At 45.0% G+C, this 27,232-nt stretch overlaps 1 protein-coding gene across 2 annotated transcripts in view; it reads right to left on the reverse strand.

Moving 5' to 3' along the window:
- The window catches only part of RFX4 (regulatory factor X4), a 142,451-nt gene that overhangs the window by 17,324 nt on the left and 97,895 nt on the right, over positions 1-27,232 (reverse strand). Inside the window, exons 9-15 of one of the 2 annotated variants that reach the window (XM_036891502.2) lie at positions 24,454-24,554; positions 22,355-22,413; positions 18,720-18,864; positions 14,503-14,597; positions 13,960-14,077; positions 6,556-6,675; positions 6,092-6,250 (exon numbers count right to left, since the gene is read on the reverse strand). In XM_036891502.2, the coding sequence (XP_036747397.2) occupies positions 6,092-6,250; positions 6,556-6,675; positions 13,960-14,077; positions 14,503-14,597; positions 18,720-18,864; positions 22,355-22,413; positions 24,454-24,554 (797 nt within the window). Of the gene's footprint in view, positions 1-6,091; positions 6,254-6,555; positions 6,676-13,959; positions 14,078-14,502; positions 14,598-18,719; positions 18,865-22,354; positions 22,414-24,453; positions 24,555-27,232 lie in introns of both variants that reach the window. The other variant, XM_036891501.2, reaches the window with a different exon arrangement.

Raw genomic sequence — 27,232 nt, forward strand, 5'->3', positions numbered from 1 at the left:
GGCCCTCTCTAACCACCATGTAAGCTGGGGCCCCATTTATACTATTCCGTAGCACACTGTTATTTTCATTATGACCATTTGAAATTGCATATTTACCGGTGGTTTACTTTGGTATTGACTCTCTTACCCACGAAAATTAAGTATCATGGAAGCATTCGCTCTGCTTGTTTTTTCACTTCTGTGTCCCCAGGGCATGGCACAGATCAGACACAGAATGCAGAGTGAACAAATGGGTGAAGAGGCGAATCCAAAGGTCCAAGCACCAATCCAAGACTTTGAGGATGTGAAGTCAAGAGCAGATTGAACAATTTATTTTCAATCCCAGCTTATTTTTCCTACTTCCATTCCTTTAGGGAAAAGGAGGCAGCAGGGATGGAGGCGGGGGAGTGCCCTGGCAGGGACAACCCCGAGGTTCTGTGGATGTGTCGTCATGGGCTCCGGCAGGGCCTCAGTGCCCACCGCATCCCGCTCATTTGGGCTGCCCTCAGAATAACTGAGCTTTTGTTATTTGGAAAGACTAGGGGCCAGTTATCTTTGTTACATCCTCAAATGATGTAGAGAAAACGCAGCTGGGCAGGCCAGATGTTCTACAGTTAAGGCCATTTATGAGGAATTTGCCTTTATTTCTTAAGGCATTCTAGCATCTCAATGATTTAATTTGCTGGTTTTGTGTTGCAGGGAACCCGTGGTGCGAAGTTGAAAACATGAGTTTAATAGTTAACTTTTATTGTCCTTGCTGCGGAATACTTAACATGACACCATAAACAAGGTCTTAGAGCCCTCGGTGGCCTGACCTGGACAGGGTGGGAGCTTCAATGACATTTGCTTTAAATGGCATTAAAGAACTGCAGCTCAATGTCCTGTTAAGTGGGCTGGTCAGTTTGGCACCACCTGCCATATTCCTGAGGTGGACAAGAGCCAGTTTTCCTTACAGAGTTAAAGTTTCTGAACTTCTCTGGGCCATGAGGGAGGTGGCAAGCCCACAAAGTTAGAAGAAGAAAAATGGATAAATGGGCTAGATTCTATTTTGTGGAAATCTGCTGAAATGAAATCCTTAAACAGTCTCTTTCCATGGCATTGATTGCCATAGACTTTAAAATGCTCAAACAACCAAAACTGGTCACGTGTCAGGTTCAGTTTTAGGTGCCTGATATTCCTTTCCTTTCCTTTCCCAGCCCCCCACCCCCCACCCCTTTTTAAAAACAATGAATACAGTCTTAAGAAAAGATATTTAGAAGTACATGTAGGTATGGACATAGAACTAGACAGAGATGTAGATAAGCAGAGCGGCTGTTTTCCTTAGTGAATCCTAACTCATCTCTATACTACTTTGTATTCATTAGTCCTTGTATCAAAGGGTGCTGAAAGGTATGTGCAATTAATTAATTTTCTCTTTGTGCTCATCAGAATTAATACTGTTTTCCTTTTCACGGCTAAAAAATGGGTGAGTGTCCATCAGAAGTGAGACACTGATATGTGGAAGAGCTGTAGATTCCTGATTGGCCTTGACTCTCAATAAGTCAAACTTGGTAATACATACATCAGTGCAGCACCGACACTCAGTGTGTGCTGGAAACCCAATAAAATAACTTGGCCACATAAAGTTTCATTTAAGGTGTTAATAAATTGGAACCAATTGTTGCCGCCAATAGTTGTTTTGTTTACTTTTTCTCACTAGTACTTTATATCTTGCTTCCTGCTTTGTGTCCTTTAAAAAAAAATTGGTTTGCTTTTTAAAAAATTGATAACCACCTCAGATACTTTTGGGAAAGTAATGGTATTATATAAATCAAGCAGCAGTTTTAAGATGGAAAAAAAAATGAACTGGGTATGAAAACCATATGCTAAGTTAACTTTTTAAAAAAGAAACATGGCAAATGCATTTGGAAGATTTATAATAATTGCTTTCCAATTTGCAATATTGTTCAATGAAAAATTGCATAAATCCCCCAACTTAAGAAGCCTACCACAATAGATTTCCTAATGTTTAGTTGTCTGTCATGGATAAATAATTTGTGCTTTATAATGTTATATCTATAAAACCATACATGTTGTTAGGAAATTATGTTTCCTCTAGGACCATGACCCACAATGCATGCCAAGATCCAGTCTAATTTAGCAATGGAGTATTTCAAAAGCGGTACTTGAGAAAAATATTATACATAGTCTTATACAGGAAGATATTTTTAATGCCCCCTGGAGATATCTGAGAACAAAGCTGGAATGTGCCAAAATCTTCAAAGGTTACAATCATCTGCAGAGAACCTGTTTCACATTTGTATTTCTAAGAAGCTACTTTTATGACTCTTGAACACATTGTGCAGAAATCTCTGGACACATTTATGATATTCCTGTGGCTTTGACTATCACACCTGCCATACCTTGAGGCCTGCACATTGCCAGGCAGACTCACTAGCGGGTAAGAATTATGAAGAGATCCTACAAGTCCTTCCTTCACACCCCTCCCATCCCCTTATTTCCTTAGTCTCCTTGTTTGATATGCTGCCATACTGCAAGGAAGGTTCCTCTCAAGGTGTTTCTGTTTCAAAATGCAGAACTATTGCACTTGCATGATCCCCCTGTTTATTTTAGAAGTGGGGATGTTGTCACTGACTGACGTATGGGTGTGTCCCCCCCAGGTGCTGGTGGTGGGGTGGGTGGGCAGGATTATTCATGTAAATGGTTTCTAGCTCTTCTTACTGTTCTCATTCCTTCCTGAGTGAGGCAAGAGGCTTGGTGTGGCTGCCCCCTAACTCCATCCAGTCTTGGAAGGACCCCTGAGCAGCTGAAGAGCTAGGAACACATTCTCTTCCCTTTTTGTTTTCAGTGAACAAAGTTATTCTTTTCTCTAATAGCTTCTCTTCCTGAGCCTTTTAAGCAGGAGCTACAACAACCTACTATGGAGAGAAAAATGGGAGGGAAGTGGGAAGGGGTCATGTTCTTCCTCCTCAACGTAGAAAACAAAACATGATTTGAGATGTGTCTGTGTAGACAAATACGGTGATCATAAAATCAAATGTCTTGTTTTCGCATAAAGAGGACACTCTCTAGCTGTGTAATCAAAGTGAAATCAAAGCTCCATCTGATTTCAGTTACTGACAGCCCTGGTTTTCCGTACCCCAAAGAATCCAGTCTTCTTAGCAGTCCCTGACAAATGACCACTGAGTTTATCGGCAAATTTCTGCCCCTGGCAAAGCATAAAAGAGGGCAGGCACCTTACAGACTCTTAAGCAACTACTTATTCCCCCTCTGAGTATCTCTAGTTGTGGAGAGAGAGGAAACTTTAGGGAAGGAATGAATTGAAAGACTCCTGGGATATATACTTTAAGTACCTTGAAAATGATAAGCTCCCTTTTGCCTCCAGGCCTTTGCACTACTTACATCCTCTGCCCGGAATACCTTCTCTCATTATTCCCAGACCCTTCAAATACAGGCTGAGGGCCCACTTTTGCTCCCCTAACACCCCAGCCCTTCTCCCTACTTAGCACTCACCACATTATATTGTAACTGCCCATTTGCTCATCAGAACCATAACCTCTAAACAATAAACTCTGAGGGGCAGGGACTACGATTCTCTTGTTCAGATCACCAGCTATCTGGAGAGTTTAGCACATAGAAGCCACCTGAGAAATATTTGTTGGCTAAATGGATGGATGTGTGAGTGAATGAATGGATGAAAGAAATAGCTTTCAAAATAGGGCAATTACCCAGTTTATTTGGTCTTCAAGAAAATATATAATTTAGTTCTCAGACTATTCTGAAGATAGTTTTATTCTTACTAGAATTGGGATATAACTAAGCCCATGCTATAAGGCTCTGGAGGAAGAGGAATGTCGAAGATGAGTAGGATCTTATCAGCGAGTGGAAGGAGAACAGTCTTGGCAGTGGGACTGCGTGAGAAGCGATTTGGAGAACGGGAGCATTTTGAGGCTTCAGTGTGAGGCGGTGGGCCCTTTGCTCCAGCACCGTGAGGAGGCACAGCTTTGGGAAAATAATGCCAGCGGGCAGGCTGAAGGCAGGTAACCCGCGTGAGAATCACCGTGGATGTGCACGACACGCAGGGAAGCCTGCCCCAGGAGGCAGCAGTGGGGCAGGAAGGAATGAATGGCTGGTGGAGGTTTGTATTAGAACAACTGGACTTGGGAGGTGAGGTGGGGAATGCCGGCTGCCTCCCAGACCTGTTCCCCCTTCCCCATCTGGAGACACACTGTCCTACATTTCCTAGCCTCTCTCTGCAGTTACATGAGAACATGTAACTAAATCCTTGCTGATGGACTCTAGGTGGAAATGACATGTGCCACCTTCAGGCCAGGGTTTCTAAGAGAGCAGATTTTCCTCCTCCGTATCCACTTTTCCAGTTCTGGAAAGCTGGTTGCAGGCTTGCCAAAGCCCTAAGACAGTGGACCACTGTGCATCTGAATCAAACAGAGGTGTGTTGAGCAAATCCCTGGGCCCTGCCCCTAGAGTTTCTGATGCAGTAGGTTTATGATGGGACCTGATAATGAGCATTTCCCACAAGTTCCCTGGAGATGCTGATAACTGCTGGTGTACAGACCACACTTTGAGAACCACTACCTAGAATATGGTGGAGCCTAACATTGAAGGAACATGTGTTTCCAAATGGTTGCATTAAAGAGGACCCCCTCTCTGACCTAAACACCCTGCAGGACTATTTGCAAGCATGAAATAGATTTCTAATTCCACGGCTGTCTGGATTTGTCACAGTAGCGTAGCATATCCTAACTATTACTGGAGTTGAGGGAGAGGGAAGATGTGAAGTTGACTCCCAGATCTGGTGCTTGGATACTTGGGAGAATCGTAGAGCAGATCTGCGTGGAAAGATAATGAACTGATTATCACAGACTCACCGAGCCTGCCGCAGCCCCACCCAGGGCCCCCTAGCCGAGGTGGTCTCTGCCTTTGGTTTCCCTGTACCCATTCCTCTCTGTGCAATGGGCCCATCTGGTCCTTTTGGGCTGCCTTGGAGTCTCCCATCTCAAAGGCTTACGTCCTGCCTCCAGAGCTCAGGTGGGAAGGAAAGTGACTGCTTCTCCCCCTGAACTCCTGGCCGCAGCCCTCATTCTACAGGCCCGATCACAGAAAGCCCTTCCACCGGTAACACGGCGCTCTGGCCTTTCTTACCTCCCCTGATCCCCGCAGCAACCCCGTGAGATAATCTGGAGTTACACTTACTGAATATTTCACATACAGTATATGTCTTGTGAGCAAGGACATTTGTTTAATAACAGTGAATGATACTCATTTATGTCTGTTATTGGCTGTGGTACCCAAACAAGGAATTTAACCTTTCTTACCCTTTAGTTTTCTTCCGTAAAATGGAACAGTATCCACTTTGCCGTGTTACGGTGAAATCAAATGAGACGATTATTTGAAGGCCCTCTGTGTATCCCAAAGTAACATTTGGATAATAATAGCAGCTAGCTATTATTACTTACCTTTCCAGCCTTATGAGACTCCTTCATGGACCACCTGCATTTGAGCCAAAGTTTACCATTCCCTGAAAAGGCCCCACACTTCCCCACCCTACGCATTTGCTCGCACTGTCCTCTGCACAGAAGGCCCTTCTGCTATACCTTGTCAGGTAAGATCAAGTTCCAGCTCAAACCCCCTTCCCTGTTACCGCCAATCAGGCGGAACTGCTCTCTCCTCGGGGAGTCCGTAACAGTAGATTGTACTTTGCTTATTGCCCCTGCCTCAATTACGGTCACCATGGCTTAGCATATGGCTGCCTGTCTGCCCCACGTTCCAGGGATGCTTCTCGGTTTCTGGTTCATAGAGCGCTCCTGTTCTCACTTTCAAGAATTTCTGTGTATTAATTTATGTCTTATATCATTTTAATCATTTAGTTTTGGGAGGTTGGAGATTTTATTATGTATTTAATCTGCCAACTTGAAAACAGAAGCATAAGGAATATGTATAAATAAATAATGAATAACTGCAAGTCATTCATATATCTAGGAAGATTCTCAGGTTCTGGCACTGATCTTGCAGGGCTGTGGGAAGAATGTTTTTCCAGGAAGCTTTTACTTTAAATATCAACTCCCCACCCAAAGCCTGGACCTTTCATTACCTGTAGTGCTGACGCCAGTGTACTCTGGGGACGGGTTGCTGACAGGGGAGGAGGGAGGTGGCACTTCCACAGAGGTGGCAGATTTTGCTGGAGAAAATGATGGCACTGGTGAAGGGGTTGGCGGGGCAGCCTCTGTCAAGATAATCTCTTCTTGGACTTCTGCTATGGGTAGAGAAAGAGGAGGTTCTTAGGGCAAGGCAAGTGGTCTTTAAGGAATTTAAAAAACAAAATATTCTAATCTGTCATGTCACTCCTCTTGTTTTAAACACTTCAGTGGTTTCCCATGACCATCACGGCATGCAATTCCCATACCCACACACCCACTTTAAAGAAGAGAAAACATTATTGGTTTCACACCACTTGACCTGCTTAGTGTAACTAAATTCTTTGAGATACAGAACATGGAAGTAAGGATACAAATCAAACTGCCAACTAGGGCAACTGCCAGTGAAATGCTGGCTTACCAGTGCTTCCTTCTCCCTTCATGGCTCGCATGAGCTCATTGGCCCGCTCCTGACAGTGCAGGGATTCTAGTAGGTAGAGCACGTAGTCATCAAACATCAAGTGAATTAGGTGAAAGGATCCTGGTGAGAGAAGACCCAAACAGAAAGGTAAGGCACGTCAGCTCACATACACTCCCTCCACCTAGTCAAGTCTTACTTGACCCCGTTCCCTGTACTCTACTGCTCTGTTCAAGTCTCTCATTCCCCTCTCAGTTATGACCTCCTCAAGGTCACAGGTTGCTCTTCTTTGCTGTATCCTCAGCCTAGTCTAGTGTTTGGCATAAGGTGTCATTAACAGTTTGTGGCAAGTAAATCTTTCCCTTGCTCAGTCTAGCTCATCAAAAGTGGCTCCCATTGAGCCATCTGTCTAAACACTTCTGAGTTCTCACACACACCCTGGCCTCGGCCTCATCTGAGCACCTCTCACTTTGTTCAGCATTTATTGACTGGCTGTCTTTCAGTTTTATCTCTTCCACAAGCATCTTATTTATTTCCCTGATTAGACTTTAAGGATGTCCCTGGGAGGGAGTTTGCCTTCTAGTTCATTGGTATCTATCAATGTACCAGAAACCTAGGAGAACTGAAAATTTAAATTTGCAACAAACTACATGATTTCCTTAAATGTTTAAGACTGCCATTTAGCACTTGGTTCTTAGAAAAGGTATTAAATTGAAAATATTTGGTATTCTCAAGTAGTACTCTTCATTTTTAATTTAGAATAGATTATTTCATAAAAAGGAATGTGATCATTAAAAATTTTTTTCAATGTGCCAGTCTCTGTGCTCCAAGTTTAAATATTCTCTAGTTTAATCTCTACAACCACCCTGTAAAGTAGGTATGTTTATTCCTATTTGGCAAGTCAAGTACTTGTGCAAGACGACCCAATTAGTAGATAATTCATTATCTCAAAATCATCTTTTCTTGCACGTCATGCTACCGACATGGACAGTAGAATGATCCACATAAGCAAGGGCTCAATTAACTGTCTGCTGTCATCAAGGACTCACGGTTGGCACAGTCAATGAGAGGGGCCAAACCTTCAGCTCTAGTCCCTTGTTTCAAACTCCCAGTGGAACATCCCCATGTGGATAGCCTACTGACCCATGAAATGTCCAAAATATCTTACCTACCTGTCTACAAGCTGACCTTACTTCTATTTCCCTCTCATTTGCCTTTTTAGAGGTCTTATGAGACTCTCTGGCACGATTCATCTTGTTATTCTATCACCATTGTCACTGCCACTATTACCACCATTGTCAATATTATCATTATCATCATCATCACACCATTTATTGGATGCTTACTATGTGCCAAGAACTCTGCTAAGCACTTGGCACAGGTCTCATTCTTAAACTGTGAGATAGGTGATATTACCCTCTTTTACAGATGAAGAAATGAGTTTCTCCACCAGAATTAAGTAGAGATTTGTCTCAGTTGGGTCTGGCTCCAAAATCTGTTCCCATTCTCCCTATAAATCATCCAGTTCAGTCCCCTCACAGCACAGGTGGGAAAATAAAGCTCTTGGTCCACAGAAAGACCATTTGAGCTTGGGAGCTATGTCTCAGATAGTGATGGTGGCCAGTTGGGGGATTCTTGACAACTCCTTGGTGGAATTTATCAATTTTCTCCTTTTTAATTGTACCTGCTTTCTGCACATACACACCCTTCATTTCAGATAAGATTGATTTTTTTGGTCCAGAAAGGCTATGGAAGAAAAATCCTGGTTTAACTCCAAGGCCACTGGATGCCCAGCAGGTCACGCCCATCTATTCCTATACCCCCTCTCTCTGAGCCTGTCACAACCTCTGGTCTTCATGCCCACAGAGCTCAAGGTCAAGGTCCCTTGTCCTGAACTTTCTCCACATTCTTCTTCCATCCCCAATATGCTGTGTCTGTTTTTCAAGCCCATTAGGAATTCAGCAAGATGCAGGTTTTGCTAAGTCAGTATGAGATATAGTCTCCAAAACCAAATTTTCCATCCCCTTGCCCCCAACGGGTCCTGTGAACTGCTGGAGAGAGAGAGCCGTGAAGGCGGAAGGAAGCACTGTAGGTAATCACACTGGTGCCAGAACAGATTGCCCAGGTTGAGATTCACCTCTGCCATGTAGTAACTCAGACCTTGGCTGTGTTTCTCCTTGTAAATGTTAAAAACAAAATCAGCCGTTTTCTTGAACCCTTGCTTTGTGGCAGCCACTGTTAATCACTACAGATTTATTATTACATTTACTCCTTAGCACAACTCTATGAGTTGAGTGATATTCCTTCCTCTTGCAGAGGAGTAAATTGAGATTTAGGGAGGTAAAATAAGTGTCTAATGTCACACAATTATTAAGTGGCAGATCTAGGACTTGAACCCAAGACTATCTGGTCCTTTGTTATATGCATTGTAAAATATTTTCTCCCTTTCTGTGGCTTTTTATCTTTTAACTTTTTTATGGTGTGCTTATGAAACAGAAGTTTAAAACCTGAAGGTAGTCAATTTTGGCAATATTTTCTCTATGATTTGTTCTCTTGTGCCTTTTTAAATAATCTCTTCCACAATCATAAAGATGTCATTCTGTATTTTCTTCCAAAATGTTTAAGTTCTTTTTTTTTTTAATATAGATGTTTCTTTGCAGAAGTTGTAGGGAAGGGGTTAATTTCATTTTATTTACCCTAAAGTTCTTGTCCCAGAACATTTATCCACTGATTTTTAATGCCATCTATGTCACATAAGTCATCTGCATAATCCTCTTTTGACAGACAAGGGAACAAGGATCTGAAGAAGCTAAGACAAGTTTCGTGTCAGTCTGGCCTGGGCATCTCTGCTCTGAGTCATCACTCTACTTGCCTGCCTGGGTCAGACCCCACACCATCTCCTGCCACAACAAAGCTGAATGTCAGGTAACCAAGTCCCTTATTCCTTCAGAATGTCTTTACTATCCTCAGCCTTTTGCTTTTCCATATGAATTTTACCATCAGATAGTCAAAATCAAAGGAAAAAAGTTAAGAGTTAGACTGGAATTTCACTGAACTTATATATTAACTTGATGAGTTCTCTTATCTTAAAAGAGGGCCACCATATTCTCTGACATTCCTTCCTTGGAGAACTGGAGGTCTGTGTACCCACTTCAGTCTTGGTAGGTTTGTGACTGCTTTGACCAACAGAGTATAGGGCATGTGACACTTTAACTTCTGGGACTGGGTCATAAGCAGCAGGGCAGCTTCCCTCCTGGAACACTCATATGTGGGGCCCTGAGGCACCATGTGAGAATTTAACTGAGCCACACAGAGGCACCCTACAGGTAGCCTTCAGCTTCAAGTCATCTCAGCTCAGGCACCAGACGTGCGAGTGAGGAAGCCTCCAAGTGATTCCAGCCTCCAACTGTCAGTTCACTACCAGCCTTCGAGTTTTCCCATCCGAGGTCCCAGACGCCACAGAGCCAGAGACAAGCCATCTCTTCAGTGCCCTGCCCAAATTCTGTGGGTCTGACTCACGGAATCCATAAGCAAAACAAGATTACTTTAATAAGCCAGTAAGCTTTGCAGTAATTTGTGATAGAGCAGCAATAACTAGAATGTTGTTGTTTCTTGTATCCCAGATTAGATATGGCTTTATTTTTCTTCTGCTGTGATGCATCCTTTAATAGTTATTTTAAAAAGGGGAAGTTCTTTGGGTGCCAAGTGCTCTTAGTCTTATTATAACTGAATATGTCTTTACTTTGCCCTTACCTGTAAATAATGGTTGACAGTTCTTTGCTCTCAACACCTAAGAGATATGATTCCGTTGTCTTTGGCATCTCTTATTACTCATGATAAGTCTATTTATTGTTCTTTTCTCTCATTGCTTTAAAATGTTTTTAATCCATCAACATGAATTTAAAAAAAAAACACCAGTGAGAATTAAACAAATTTGTCTAGCCTTTTTGTGTCGTGTATCTGAGCCCAGGGTATTTGTCTTAATAGTGGTAATTGAAAAACCATGGGTTTTGTGGTCAAAATTTGATTTTGAAATGGAGCTCTGTGACTTGCCAAATTGATCTTGGGCAAGAAAATTCTCCAAGCCCCCTTTCCATCTCTGTAAAGAGGCACCTATTATTCCTTGGCCTTGTGGAGCTAATATGAGAATTAAATGAGAGTATGTGCTTCTGAAATATTTGTTATAATGATTATCATTGCCCTGCCTTTGCCTCATGACCTCAGCTTCCTTCTCTGTTACAGTGAGTGTATTATAGCAGAAGCTTGCAGGTTGTTGTGAGAATCGAATGAAAGAGTGCCTGATATTATGTCTAGTGTATACTAGGCCCTCAGTAGATGTTGCTTTGTTTTTATTAGTAGTATTAAACTGAAGAAAGTTAGAAGAGGCAGTAGCTTCTAACAGTGAAGAAAAGGCAGAAAGGACATATGGGAAAGATTCCAGGGGGAGCTGAGCTGTGCATCCATGGGTGAGTACCCTCTCTTCTCTGGGTCTCTGCTTCCTCTCCTGAACACAGAGAAGCAGTTCCCTCCTCCTGGTGATTGGTGAGGACCTGAGTGACATTTTGCATGCTGAGGTCCTGCAGTTTAGCAGGTTCTGAGTTAAGAGAGCCAGGCCAGGACATCTAAGCATAGAGAAGCCGTCTGGAAGGCTCTGCCATGGGCACTTGGTCTGGGAGCTGCTCCCTGACAGAGCCGCCCCCCTGTGGGCTCCCTGGCCCCTGCCAGAGCAAGCAAGCTTTAATGCTAGGCCAGAAAGCAAGTGTGTAAAAAGTGAAAACTTGGGGAATGATAAGCCTGCCCCTTAGCCATCAAACGTGGAGCTGCTTTTCAATGAAACTGTTTTATGGCGAAGTACTCCTGGGAACCACTGTTGCCTTCCAGGTGTTTCCAACAGTGAAATACGGGGCGTTTGGCGAGAAGCCAAAGTGAAAGGGTAGAGGCACCGGCACTGACTTGGAATCAGGTGTCCTGTACGCTAAAATCACAGCAGTCAACTGAAAATACGGTGCTGTTTAAAAACTGAAACTCTAATTTCCTCAGCTCTTTCAGGACCGAGAGTTCATTGCGGGCTAGCCTACCTCTGCTGGCTGATTTTGCTAGAAACTGCTGCTTGCAGCAAAGAAAGGAAGTCTGGCTACTTTAATTTCACAGCATAGGCTCTTTCAGTGAGAAGGAATTAGGGAGAAAAGAGTGAAAAGGAATTAAGGAGAAGAAAGGAGTCAACCACCTTTGAAAGGGGCTGCTCGGGGGAGAGGCGATGGAGCCCCCATGGGATCACTGGGATGGTCGGCCCGCCACGCCGACACACAAGCCCGGCGCCATTCACAGCGACGAGGATCGTGTGGGAGTTATAAGATAGATAGAGCTGGCCCCTGTGGCTGGGGGAGGGGGCCAGGGAACAGAGGCCTCTTTTTCCTAATTAGCTGTTTTTATACAGGGAACACATGACCCAAACACAACCACCAACTGTGTCTTTGACATATACAGGCAGAAAGGGGGAGCTGGGCTTTTGTCTGCCACAAATTCTTTCAACTTGCCTGTCACCCCAAGCTGCACAACTACACAATGAGTCGGATGAGCAGGACCATTTCAGATCGTTTGCTAAATGGACTTGGAAACAGGTATTATTTCAACCTGTTTGGGGTTGGAAAAGCACTGTAAAAGTGAATGTGGGTTAACATCTCCTTTCCTTTTCTAAGAGAGAGGACCATGTTGCCATTTGCCCAAGTTTCCAATATATTCTAAAATAGTGTGTGATTCAAAATTAAACAAACACATTTTAAGGTACAGTATGTCTTAGTAATAAATTCACCCCCTTCACCCCATTGTGCCACTGTTCCAAACTTCCTTTTTAATACATTGACCATTACTTTGGTAAAAACAAATGAATTTCAAAGAATATTGTAAATTTCTTTCCCTGTCAGATGAAGGGTACTTGATAATATACATAATCAGTTTAAGAATCAGCAAATTGAGGAACAAGGGGTAAAGCAAGGAACGGATGCTTGCTTTGTGTGTGTGTATATATGTGTTTGTGTGTGATATTGTTGACTTCTTTGATTCTAAAGCAATGAAAACGATCTCGAATATTTTCAACCATCCGCCTAACTGAAAGCAGTTATGCACGAATGAGTTTCCCAGAGCCGGAGATACACATGCTACCACTAACTCTGCGGAACTGGAAGCCATCACCACACCATGCCTGATGGCTCTGCTCAGGTAGCTGTCTCTAGAACATCTCCATACACAGCTCAGAGACAGTTTCCATCTGTAGCCATGGTGCAGGCAGGTTCAGAGAACTTCCAGGACTGAGATTAAAGAAATCCACCACAAAACGCTTCTCCAAATGGGTAAATACAGTCTTTCATGGACAGAGCTGTTTGGAAAAAATAGCACCTTCTTTGTTTCATCACATATTCACTTTGTTGTATAGCACAACTTGAAAATGGTGGTGACAAGGCCATAAAAAGCTAGATGGAAAAGTGTCAAATTAAACCCAGAGCAAAATCCAGAGCTGATTGGTTTAATTGGAGATAATGAGAGATGAAACCACATCTCTACTTGCAAAGTAAAATAGAGAACTGAAGTAATTACCCAGAAAATCTACCAACAGCCCTTTGCCGAAATGCCTAAAAAATTGAGGCCAGTGTGTTTTGAGATTTCAAATGTCTGGATCAATGCCTTCAAGTCCCACCTCACTTTGCTAACAATGGCCTGGACTCAATGCATACTTTCCATTCTTGCCCGTGAAAAATAGGAAACTTGTTGCGCAATGCAGTACAGCATTCTCCCCAAATCAGTGACTAGATTCTTGTCCACAGAGACAGTTATAAACACCTCTGGGCAGAGATTTCCAGTCCCATTACCCCGGAAGACAGTAGTTGAGCCCTTAGGGCAGGAAGGTGATGCAAACCCAAGGGGAGAGTGAAACAAGGGAGAATAAATGTAAGTCCTCTTCTAGAGATAGGATGGGGGCACGCTGTTAAAGGAGACTTCAGTCTACCCATTGCTGCAATGCCAATGAAGCCATTTGCAAGTGTTCCAACTCAGAGGCTTCCTTCATGTGCCCAGGCTTGGGGAAGTCCACAGTATGAGTTTCTGCAAAACAGTCCCATGGAAGCAGCATTCACAGGGCAACACCACCACTGCTACTTACCCCCTTTTTCAATTTGAATGATACTACCAGTGTGTGAGTCTTTCATTTTCAGGTTTGTATACAATAGCAAACAATGCCAGCTTTCTCCCTGAAGCAATGTTGTGTCCTTCTGGGATAGATATGTTCCCCGGTGATGTCCCTGTGGCCTCAGAGACAGCATGTGAGGTCATGGCTGACTCTGGAGAGTAGACTCCATGCATGAAGCCCAGAGAAAAAGTGCCTGGATACGGGGAGGGCTGGGGTGGCCTTACCAAAACTAGGGGCACTATGCAGCGTCATGTCCCGGATCACCCTTGTGCCGAAGCAGGACCACATCAGAAGGAACTGCTGGGCCACTTTCTTCAGGGACCCTTGTCTCTTGGCAGCCACCTACAAGAAAGTGAATGTCTTAAAGAGTGGTCAACTTAAGCTTTCATTTATTACTGTCTCTTTGAAAAATGACAGGAAGATTACGGCTCTCCAAGTTCAATGCTATGGAGCAATGGTTTTCAACTTTTTGTTTTTAGCCAGCAAAAATACACTTTAAAAAATGAAATCTTATGTCAGGGCCTAATGTACACTGCAGATAAAAAAGACACTGACCTGGTTGAATTGGAGGAGGAAGACTCACAGACCTGCTTCTGCAACCCCTGACCTCTGAGGGGGACCCAGTCCTCTCCTTAGAACCCAAGGGCTCCGTGGCTGCTGAGGGACATTCGGACAGCTCTTTGTGGGCCTCTGTATCACCCAGTGTCACAAGGATGAGGCAAGGGCTGCGGCCCCCAAGACTGTACCTTCCTGTCCAGCTCACCAACCTTCACAACACATCGGTCCACCATGGTGTCCAGCCACTCGATGTAGGACTCAATGGGAGACTGCTCCTCCAGGAGGTGGTCAAACTCCTGATACACTGTCAGACAAAGGAGAACCCCCACACATCACTGCCGTTGTGTGTGCACAGAGACACATCTTAAAAGCACAGAGGCATGAAATGACACTCCAGTCTCGGCAGGGCATTGCAGGCTTTAGAAGATATGCCCCAACTGGCCATTCCAGGCTTGTCTTCTGAGCCTGTGAACACTTTAAGCCCTGGCCAGCCCAGGTTGCTTGCCATCCCCCCAACAAGCCCTGCTTTTCTCAGGCAGCTCCCTCTGCCTAGACTGTCTGGTTCTTCATGGCCCAGCCGAAATGGCCCTTCTGGAAAATTCCTTGTACCTTCCCCACGCCCTTTGCCAGCACAACTGATCACCCCTCCTCCAGACTTTCATAGCACTTGATTATCTGTAGTCAACTTTCATAACATCACGAAGAGCATTGTGTCACAGTTAGGTGTGTGCGTGTCCCCTTGCTACTTCCTTGTCTGATATCTCGATCAGCTGGGACATTCCCCGGGGTAGAGCTGCTATCCAGTATGCGCTTCCTTGCATTAAGTGCCCAGAGACATGGCTGCACTCTTGCTCTCTGCCCTGCGATTGGGCATGGGAATGAGAATTCAAATGTTTCTAAACCACAACTGTACTGGGCAAGTAGCCTGACCGGCCTCTCAGTGTTCAGCATGAAGTAGACAATAAATATCTGTGGAATAATGGAAATAGGCTCTGCCCTCAGTTTCTGCATTAGTAAAGGAGAATGATCATACCTCTTTACAATCTGGCTTCAATTGCAAGCTAAATAATGAATCTGGAAGTACTTTGTAATCAGGAAGCACTACAGAAAATAGAAACATTGATGTGTTGACCTCCAATTCGAAACATCTCTTTTCATTACATTTTTTGCATTTGTGTACGTGGAGCTCCGTAAATCAAACCACCACTCAAGACCCACACATTGCTCTAGTTTTCATTTGCCTGAGCAGGGTTTGTTTTCCCATTTCACAGGACTGGCCAATGTGTTCTATTTTACCTCCTGGATGACTGCTACAAGGGCTCAGCTTCTGGGACCAGGAGCACTTTAGAATGAGAAAGGACTTTAGAGTCCCTTTAGTTGATCTGTCTCATTTTACACAGGAGGAACCTATGCCTTAATGAGATTAAATGACCCTCCGGGTCAGAGGGTGTCTGTGTGACCAATCAGGGCTGGAACCCAGGTCTCCAAACCCCTCCTTGGTGTCTGGCACTCTTCCTAACAGGGTCCAGGGTTAGCACTACGGTCCTTCAATCAGTGACGATGGTGGCGCAGCAGTGCAAGTGCTAACTGCTAACATTTACTGAGTGCTTGCCACGTGCCAGGAACTATTTGAAATGCTTTACATGGACACTCATCTAACCTTTGAGAACCCCTAGAATGTGCATATCATGAGCCAGGACTGAGTTATGTAGAGAAGCCAGCACCTGGAACAGTGCCTAGTACATGGTCACTCAAGTGTTCGTTGAGAGAATGGGTGAACAATACGAGGAGGTAGGTACTATGATTACCCCTCATTTTACAGATGAGGAAACTGAGTCACTGAGATGAGTGACTTTCCGAGGGTTTCAGAGCTACTGAATAGCAGAGGCAGGTTTCAAACACAGCCTGACTGAGTGCTTGCCTCCTGACCCCTGCACTAGGTTAGCACGACACAGCATGACCCTGTGTACCAGGCATGTGGCTCATTTTATCCCATGTAATCCTCTTGTATTAACCCCATTTTACAGATTTGGAAGCCAAGGTCACATGGATCAAGGGCCACTGTGCCCTTGATCCATCCCAACCCCATTCTCTTACCACAGCACCACCTAACAGCCATTCTAACTGGCATGCTCAAAGTCCAAAGTACACTTTTAAATTTAAGGAAAGAAGAGGGCAGAGCACAGTTGCCACTAACCTTGCTCAGACTGACCTTTGGCCCAGCTCACTGTGTTGAGGGACTTATGTCCCAGCTGTCTGGTTGGGAGGTGGAGGGATGACACCCATGTGCCAGGCCATCTGCCTTGAGGCTTGGAGCGTTTCCTCAATCTCCCTCTTCTAGGCACAGGATCATATAGTATGTCCTCTTTGGCAAGATGCAACCGTTTGTAAATTACTTATTCTATTTCTGATTTGCCATTAGCTGTAAGCTCCATGTGGGACATACAGTGTCCTCCTTAGTTACTGCTGCTAATGCAGTATCTCATGCTGAACAGGTATTCAGTTAAGTAACAGCTATAATGAACTCAACTGCAACATTCCCTTTCTCTAGAAGCTTCAAAAGGTACCATTTGGCCCCAGGCCTAAGAGACCTTGAAGAGAAAGCCCTGAAAGGTTCTTTCTCAGGGAGGCAGCAGCAACTTCCGTGGTGCTCCAGCCAAGTTCAGCGTCTGGTCCCTAAAGCAAGTGATGGTGATTGTATTTCTCCCTGTGAGTCTGGGTCCCACTTTCCTCCCCATGAAGGGTGCTAGCTGGGGAAAAGAGCTGGGTCTAATGCTGCCTGGAGTAGTCAGCAGAACCAGAAGCTGGCCATTCCGGATTTCCACTCACTTGCTCTTCCTGCACAGACATTACTGGCGCTCCCCCCTGCCTGGCCCCACGTGAGGCCCTGGGGACGCAGCTATTAGAGGTACAGCTCATTCTGCTCAGGTGCTCAGAGGCATGCTGTCCACTGGCCTTCCAGCTGGGACGAGGGAAGCATGATGTGAGGGCTCGGAAAGACCCTGGCACCTCTGAAGCTTGCCCCCATCTCTTTGTTTTTGCCTCCTCTGCTCCTCTGCAAAGTGAGAAGCTGAGGCTAGACGTGGGTTCGAGGTCTAGGAAAGGCTCACCAGCTCCCGTGAGGCTGAGGGTTCTCACCTGTAAAGAAGGGTGCCGTGTATCTCTCTCATAGGGTCGATGTGGAGATTACATGGGACTGTGCAGGTGGTGGACTTGACACAAGACCTGGCACAGACTAGGCAGTCTATAAGCTGAACGGTTATTTTAGCAACGATCTCTAACATTCTTAACAGGTAAGAGCAGGCTGGGGGCTGCTGCAGGGGAAGAAGCAGGAGCCTGGGAGGAGCTTTCGGAAAGGGCTCAGGGGACAGAGGTCTCCAGCAGGAACGTCTTAGGGAACTATCTGGTTATCAACACCACACGCTTAGACTTGCTGGCAAGTTTCCGCTCAGGGCAACAGCACAGAGGCATTCACTGGAAATCTGAGGGGTCTGGGCTCTTAGAAGAGCAGGTTCCTCTTCTCGAGGGGGTGGGGTGGACAGCCGCCCTGCGTCTTCCTGAATGATGTCACTATTAGGATCTCGGGTCTCACCCCATTCAGAAGATGAGGGTGCAGCCGCTGTCACATGGCCCCGTCACCAGTTCCTTTTAGCAGCCAGCCTTTCTGAGAGCTGATGGGGGGCGTGTAGGCTCAGCCCTCCTGCCCTTGTGCACCCTCTCTCCCAGAGGCATGAGGAAGAAAAGCTCAGCTAAGTGAGAGAGTTGCCACCAGACCCAGACCCCAGGTCCCCGGCTGTGGGGTGCCAGCAGCAGGCGGCCATGGGCGTTTGAGGGACAGCAGAGCTGAACTGACAGTAGTGGTGCCTCTGGACCTCTCACGTCCTCTACTACCAAGACCAACCAACAGGCCCACGTGAGGATGATATTTGGAGTAGCATTCCTACATTCTTTGGCCACAGGGACACGCACATTATTCACAGAAGTAAATCACCATCCATCCCCTTCTCAGACATTCAATGTGATTGAAACGTTCACCTGCAAATATGTGGACAGACTCACGTGACCCTCTTTTGAAAAACAGGCAGCATATCCAGCTGACTCCAGGCAGACATACACCAAGAGGCAACATGCTTGCATTCGCATTTCTTATGCCACCTATGGACCTACACCTGCCCCTGAGGGTCACCTGTGGGGCTTTCTGTGTAACACTGTGTGCTGCCCAGTTGCACCAGGCCCCTTTTCCCACCAGAGCTGACACATGTCCTCCGACACCGTCCGATCTGGGCTGTTCCACTCAACAGGGACGTGGGGGAGGGGTCAGTGCAGGGAAGGACAGGGTGAGAATGCTACTTTATTGACTAAGATACTTTTTCTTTCTTTTTGAAACAAATACCAGAAAGACACCATCCCTGGTGCACCATCTTACACTGGATGATGAGTTTCCGGTGCTCATCATGAGAGTCCTCCATGGTGTAAAGGGTCTGCTTGGTGATGCTGTTGAGGTCCACGTTCCGCCAGTCTTCCAGCATCTGGAATGTGATGTCTGCACTGTGGATCACTGTCCGAGATGCCTGTAAGCCAGCCCGGTCAACACATTAGCTCATGGGTTGTTAGGTTAACACCCCTGCACTTTCATTTCTTTTTCGGCCTTTTTCGCCCATCTGCGTATGGTCTTTGGCAAACGACTTTGAAATTCAGGGAAATTCCATTTCAGCAAATGACCATAACTCAGAAGATGTGAACACTGTGCTCCCTTGTGGCTTCCCCGTCTCATCTCCCTTTGTAAGAATCAACTCCACGGTGGCCTAGGCTAGACCAAACCCTGCTGCTCCCAGCCGCTTTGGTCCTGACCCCATGGAACAATGGGGTGAAGCCCAGAGACGTGTCAGCCTTCTGACGTGAGCTTGCGGGCTGGGAGCTCTGTGCCAAGTGACCAGTGTGTCTCAGTGTCTGAGAAGTGACAGGCCCAGATCTAGGAATGGCCCTGCTATCCCTGGGCATGTGACAGCTTTAACCCTAGACATTTTACAATGTGTATTTTTCATATAAATGCATTCTGAAACAATTTGTGGTCTAGCTTTCTATTTTTTGCTTTTTTGTTTTTTTATATAACTATGATGATTAAAACAAATATGAGTAACTGAGATGGAAGACAAGGGAACTACATCTGAGACTCAGTTGTTCACTAAGGTGTGTGTATGTTTAACCTGTGGCTTGTTCAGTGAACAGTAATTAGTAGGACTTAACATTTGCAAGTTGGAACAATACTGATAAAAGCAAAAAAAATAATAATAATTCCAAAATCCTTTCCTTTACCTGCATGGTTTCGAAAATGTCTTTAATAAAATGAAAAAAATATTCAACCACAAATGGACTTTATAAGTCTCCCAATGCTTGTGAATTTCCAGGCAAAGGTAAATACTGACAACCCCTTTAATACACAGATTGTTTGAGCTCAAGTAAAATCTTACTTAAATCACATTGTAGAGCTCCTTGAAGGTCACAGAGGCTTGGGATATATGATCACATGGGTTGGGTCAGTCTTTAATGCTAATGAAAACAACCATGTGTGAAGATCTGGGATTCTGGATTCAAATACACTTAGTTCAAATCCTGGTCTTGCTGCTGACCAGCCGGTGGACTTGGGGGACTCAAGTAGATCAACCTCAGTTTCCTGATCTATTAGATGGAAATGTAATAGTACCTGCCTCTTAAGGATGGCTGCTGTTGATGAGTCCTTGAGATAATGTTGGAGAAGTACGTAGTCCAAGGAGTAAGCTCAATAAAGGAGGCTCCTGTTATTCATGTCGGTTCTCTTTGTGGTGATTGTGTTGACCCCCCAGGGCCTTTGCACATGGTATTCCTGCCAGCTGAACATTCTTCTCTCCCCTGCCTCAGCAGCCCTGCCTTCCTGTGTGCTCTGACTTAAATGTCACACCCATGGAGAGACTGTCCCTAACCATGTCATCTAAGCAGGACCTAAATGTTCCTCATTCCCTATTTCCATTCTGTTTTCTTCCTAACCTTTTAATTATTCTTTAGTGCACTTTTTATTCTGCTGAGGGCAAGTTCCACGAAACACAGTATCTGGTACTCAAAAGGCACTCAAAAGATTTTGTAGAATGAATGACTGAGATATGAATGCCAAGCTGTTTGCTTAGTGTATCAGAAAAGGCCTGGGCATTTAGATCTTGGGTTTAAGTATGACTCGCCTTGTATGTATTTAGGAAAGCTTGCTGGGATACTAGCTAACATGTTCCATGGTGTTTCATTCCCAGCACTAATCCCAGTCTTTTGGTTGATCCAGGAACGTGCATGATAGTTGCCCAGTGAAGAAGGAAACGTAGCATTTGCTGATTAAATTACACACTATTTGTGGGAAGTGGAGAGAGCTTGTGTCCAGGTGTGTGGGCAGGTAGTGGCAGACACGGGTGTGCACACTTCTGCCTACATGTGCATTTAAACATTAAAGGCTTTCTTAAACTGTCTGAACCTCAGAGGGAGGCACCAAAACCATGTCTAGTTTCCTGAGAGGAACCAAGACTGACTCTTCTAAGCTGGGGAAAAGTTTCACCTTGGAAACATGGCTGTGTTGTTGTTTTTTTGCCAACATTCGTTTTCTTCTTGAATCTCATTTATCTGTCAGGCTCTGCCCTCCTCAGAACAAGGCCCAGGTGTGGCCTCTGTATACAGAGCACGGATGTGGAAGGGCTTTCCTCTGGCCACCAAATTACCCCCCATGCCATTCACGCAGGGACAGGGCAGGAGCAGTGAGGTGTGTGCGGTGCAGTTTTATACTTTCTAGTTCCTGACCTGGATCCTAACATCAGGCCATTGAAACTAGAGACCCCTTCCTCCTACCTTGACCTTGAACCAACAGTTTGAGGGAGAGGTTGCAAACCCAGACACACACAGACAGCAGCTGGGTGACACAGGGGAATGAGGAGCTCCAAGTGTTAGAGAAAGTGGGGGTAATACGTTGCAGGCTGCCTGCTGGAGGGAAGCTAAGCCCACCCAGCTGATTACTGTCCTGGGAAAACTAGTTCTGGGGTTGCCAGCTCTTAACATTTTTCTATAGAAAATTTGGGTAATTGGCTGTCATCTCCCAGTTTCAATTGTTATCAAGTAAGTAAAAATATTACTTGAATATATGCAAATCTAACAAAAATAACATCTGAGGACCTGACTTGACCTATAGCCACCAGTTTTGCCCCCTTTGCTTTATGAGCATTAATATTTTAATGAATGTTAATGGACAGCCTTAACTGATTTAGATTCTTTTCCTGAAGGTACAAAATTAACAGAAATGCAAAGTTTTATGCCATCCGGTCATAACTACAGAGTTATAGTAGGATCTTCCACTTTTTATTGTATAAACTTTTTGATATTTTTTGCGTTTTTTTCTATAGTAAGCATATGTCACTTTTTTGCTACAAAGAACAGAAATCTGGAAAAATAAACAAAACTGGGTAAATATTTAATATACTACGTGGCTTTGAACTCTTCTGGATGATACAAACACAACAAACCAATCAACCTCTTTGTATCTGTTTGAATGATTTATCTCAGTGGTTCACAACTGCTGTGATATTGTGCCCCCGGCCACACTGGGCAGTGTCTGGAGACATTCTTGGTTGTCACAGCCTGGGTGGTACTTGGGGGTGGGTCGTGCTACTAGCATCTACTAGGTAGAGGCCAGGGATGCTACTAAACACCTGCCATGCACAAACCAACTCCCCACTACAAAGAGGTATCCAGCCAGAGTGTCAATAGTGGTTGAGAAACACTGATTTACTTGTGGCAAACACAGACTTGTGGACCGAGAACATACATGAAAGGTTAAGGGGCCTCTGACATTAAAAATTATTTTGTATGTTAGTTGAAACTAGTGATTGGCTAACATTTTTATTCCTTAACTGTAGAAATTAAAGATAACAGTGAGAGTGTACTATTAAATAGCCTGGCCTCCCCCACAACTCTTCTAGGGAGTTGTTTCTGTGGCTTTGTCCCTCATCTGCAATGACCTGGCAGTAGTTAGAACATGTAACACAGGACACATACCTGGCAAAGATGATTGAGTGATGTTTGCCGTCTCAGAATTTGAGAAAACCTTCTTGACACTGACGGATGAAAAGAGTTAGCATGAAATATTTGCACACTATGGTCCTATCTTGTATTTTCCAAGGGCAGATTTCAAAAAGTGGCTTCCATATTTAACTAAATTTGTCTCACAGCCCAGACCCATTTTATGTGCCCACTTGGCAACACCCTGCATTTGATTCTTTGTTCTCCCATTTGGATGACTATTTCCTAAAATGGTGATATTTGGGGTACATATTTCAAAGTCACCCGCATGCCACACTGGCAGGTGTGAGAAATAGTGGCATCAATCAACCGTGAGTAAAAGCAATTATTTACTTGTCTTTCATTTCGTTAATTACAAGCTCATTCACTTCTCCCCATAAATAATTGCAAGAATCAAGTGAAAGCTTTGAAGAAGGCCCTCTAAGAAGTAGTGTATCTAATAGGAAACCCTGATTGAGCCTCAGCGAGGGTGTGGTGCTAGGGGCTGCTTCTGTGATGGGACCCGGGCGGCACCATGAACATGGCTTTGCATTCATAATCTGTCATCTTTATCACATGATCTCCATGACCTATTTTTGTTGATCTTGATGATCCTGTTTCCTGTGCTGATATAATAAGCTGATCTGAAGTGGGATGATCTGATATCTTTAGATTTTGAAGCAGACAAGCCACGTGCAGCCCATGGTCTTTGCTCTTACAGATTCGTTTGGACTGGTGTGTGTTTCCACGCCTTGCACGTCCTCAAGGTGCACTACAAGGCTCCCTGGGAAGCACAGGTGCCTCCAGGCACCCACAGGCGAAAGGTCCAGCAGACCTCCCCACTGCCAACTTTCCACAAGTTTGTTTTGTCAGCATAATTAAAACGGGTGTGCAGGGCATTCTTCTCATTAATTTCTGAACTGGTCGAGAAACAGAAATTTCCCTGGGTTTATTCTAATTTGTACTCAGAGCCAGTTCGGTTTGAAAAATAGAGCACGGGGTGGAGGAATAGAGGGTGGGGGGACAGATGAACTTCTAGTTTTCCAGACTGATCAATCGTTAATCCTTCTCCTTAATTACTTTTTCTTTAACTTTGTGATGTGGAATTTAGTGCTCGAGAAAAGAAAAGAACTGAGGGCCGTGAAATAAAGAAGGCTTTATCAATAGGTGATGGCACTGCAGGCGGCCTCAAAGCGCGCCTGAAAGGGCCCCCTTGGCCTGCGGAGAGAGGGTAATTTGATCTCCTTCATTTTCCCTGCTGGCACTTATTTCGGGTAAGAATGGCAAGCTGTATTGAAATGGGACTTTAAGAAAGATATATCTAGAAACTTTGTTTTGCTTGAAAACTTTCCATCTTTGTGTAATAGCCTGTGAGTCTTCCTGCAAATATAGACCCAGGGAGACAGAGAAATAGGGCCCGTTTTCTTAGGCAAAGCTAATGCTGGGGACTAGGGATGCTCAGCAGAGAAAAGATTCACAACCCCAATTCCCTTATGAGAAACATGAATTTGGTTTTCTCATTAGGCAGAGAGTTAAATATGTGAAGCCCTGAAGCCATTTTCTGTGTCCTGTTACTAACATTTTGTGGGCAGGAGCTTTGGGGAAGTCTTAGAGTTTTGGGGTCAGACGGATTTGAGTTTGATTCCTGGCCCACAGTTACCAGCTGTGTGGCTGTGCAGCTTTGGGGAAGTTTCTCTGCCTCTCAGAGCCTCATCTGTAGAATAGGGATATTGCTTTCCACGTTGCAAAAGTGGCATGAGGATTCAATGAGACCAGGAGTGAAGTGGTGACGACCAGAGATGGATCAACAGACCAGGGAGCAGATCCCGCCTGAGTGGTACTTACTGCCTCTCTAAGCCTGTTTCCTTTTCTATAAAAGGAGATGTGTGCCACTCGCAATAAACATTTTGTGAGGATTAAGTAAGTTCATGCATGGAAAGTGCTAAGCATAATACTTGGTGCTTTGTAGGCAAATAGTAAATGGCAGCTATTATCATTATTATTATTATTATTGTTATTTTATTCACAACCTATGTAAAATGTTTGGCACTAAAATGCTTTTCTCCCTTCTACTCGCTCCCAAACTCAGGACTTACACTCAAACTTGATGTTTCGCAAATTTTCTGGAAGGTCATGGAGAGCCACTTTCAGCCACTCATCCAGCTGCTTGGCAAACTTTCGGATCACCTGAGTTAAGCTGGAAAGAGAAATGATACATTTTAAATGCCTCCTGCTTGCTCAGTAGGTCCCTAGAGGTTTATTGCCCCTAATGATGATTTGGCTGCAACCTAGAGGTATCACTCATAGCAGGAACCTCAGAGACAGGGTTGCAGCCCAAGCCCAGCAGAGACCTGGGGCGTCTGAGAAGGCACCCATATAATGTGGTCTGGTGCCAGCACTGGTCAGGGGAGATGCAGCATGCACAGTGTGGGGAAAGCCTACTGTGAGGCTTGGCGGCATCCAGAACTCCTTCTTGCAAGCAAAACGCCATCCTTTGAAGAGCCTGTGTGAGGGGTGAAGACAGAGGGTGGTGGGCCTGAGGGTGCCATTTTACAGTTAGCCTCGCTGTCTCATGCTGTCCAGTCTTGTCTGAGCCCCCTGGCCAGGGAGCATACCACCATGCCTGCCCACCCAGCCTGGGCTCAGGCTTCCCAAACTGCTGGCAGCTGGGCAGGAACTGGGAAGCAACAGCATATTTTTAAAATGACAAAGAACCCTGACATGGACCTTGAGGCTATAACAGATTTGGAGAGTGGAGGACTGTTTTGGGGCAGGGGGTGGGAGGGCCTAGAGGGCTGAAGGTTGGCGGCGGCAGTAGGTTGCAATGTGAGATGGGAATAGGAGTTGAGAAGACATTGAGCACCAATGACAGGCTCTCGCCGTCATAATCACCTGCTCAGAGCCCCGGGCCCAGTGTCCTCTGTGAAGTCGTCCTCAACCCACTGGCCACAGGGACCTCCCCATGTTGGCCATCCTCACCATCCTTGCCTTCCCCCAGCACCACCCACCCTGCCCTCCTTCAGTCTCCCACTGACTCTCATGTCAGACCATGGCCACCTCCCTCCCGCTGCTGGGCAATTCTATCTTATTTCTCTGCTCACTCTTTGCTGTTCCATGACTAATGCCAACCTTCAGGACCCTCACACCTCCAGTCCCCAGACTCTCTCCACAGCCCCCACCCCGCCAGCAGGCGGCATCACCTCCTACTTCTCCGGGAAAACAAATGCAAAGGAAGAACTTGTCTGCATTCTGCTCATCTCCCTTCCTTCCTGAGAGAAACAAGGAGCCTACCCCCCATTTCATCCCCTCTTGTCCTCTAAGAAACTGACATTACTGACTGTCCCTTCTCCTGGGTAACCCACCTCTTCCTCTCTCCTGGATCATTACTCTTGTCATCTTAATGTGCTCAAAATGTCTCAACTTGAAAATTAAAAATGCTCTTATTTCCTGTCTTCTCAAGCTGCCACCCTCCTCCTTCCACGTCACAGACGTACTTCTACAAAGAGTTGTCTAGACTCTGTGTCTCCTTGTCCTCCGGTCTCACCTACATACAGCTCGCCTCAGTCCCGTGCCTCAGCCTAAAGGGCTCTCACCCAAGCAGCAACCTCCATCGTGAGACAAGCCCAACAGGCTCACTTTGGTTCTCATCCTACTGGACATCTTGGCAGCACATGGCCCTGTGAGCCCCTCCCCTTTGGGAAACATCCACTTCCCTTGGCATTTGTGCCCCCTCCGTCTTCTGGCTGCCCCTCAGTCACAAAGCTCAGCCTCCTTGCCTGGTCATTACATCTTCCAGTTCTTCCTAGTCCTGAGCCCTCTATTATCACGCTTTATTCCTCCCCTGGCTAGTTGCTCCGTGCCCACAGCTTCAGTCACCATCTATACTCACTTTTCTATCTCTGGAGCAGAGGTCTTCAGGGCTCAAGACCAACTGTGTAGATAGGACACCTCCATTTAAATGTCCCAAAGGCATGTCAGACTCAGCCTGTCCAAACGGAACCCATCATCTCCCTGTCAGACATGGTTCGTGTGTTCTTTATTTCAGAGTGAGCTCTACTTTTCATGAAATTTTGTCTTTAACTTTTCTATTATGAGAAATTTCAAATACCCCAACATAGAATAGTATAATAAACCTCCATGTATTCATGGCCCAGAATCAGTAATTAGCAACATGTTGCCAGTTTAATTTATCACATGACACTCTTTCTTTTTGGAAGTATTTTAAGCAATTCAAGATGTCAATCATTTCAAAAACTTGGTATGCATTTCTAACATGCACTTAAATACACACACACACACACATTTAAAACCATCATGCCATTAGTATACCTAACAGAATGAACAGTAAGCCCCTATTATCTAAAACCCAGACTGTACTCAAATTTCTCGTTTTCTTAAAGACATCTCTTTGTTTGCTTGAGTCAAGATCCAAACAAATATATGCACATTGCACATTGCATAAAAGGTGTAATTATGCCTTGTTCTATTTCTTAAGTCTTTTTATCATTCTATTTCATGCAATTAGTTTACTGGCACCATCATGTTATTTGTTCCTGAATGTCTCGCATTCTGATTTGGTTGATTTCTTCCTCATAGTGTCATTTAACCTGTTCATCTATCCTGCATGCTTCCTTAATAACCTGGCAGTTATGTCTAAAGATTTGATTAAATTCAGTTACAGTTTTCTAGGTAAGACAGCTTTGTAGGTGGCCCTGTACTGCCCTGTCCACCGCATCACATCATGAGGCTTGGGTCTAGTTGCTCCTCTTTCAGTGTGCCTAGTTTTGAGACTGAAATAGCCTCCTTCCTATCAGTAGGCACTGTGGATTATATCTTCAAATTACCCCTCAGCCTCAGAGAAAATCTCTTTTCTCC

This window comes from Manis pentadactyla, chromosome 10 (genome assembly GCF_030020395.1).
Source record: "Manis pentadactyla isolate mManPen7 chromosome 10, mManPen7.hap1, whole genome shotgun sequence".
NCBI lineage: Eukaryota > Metazoa > Chordata > Mammalia > Pholidota > Manidae > Manis > Manis pentadactyla.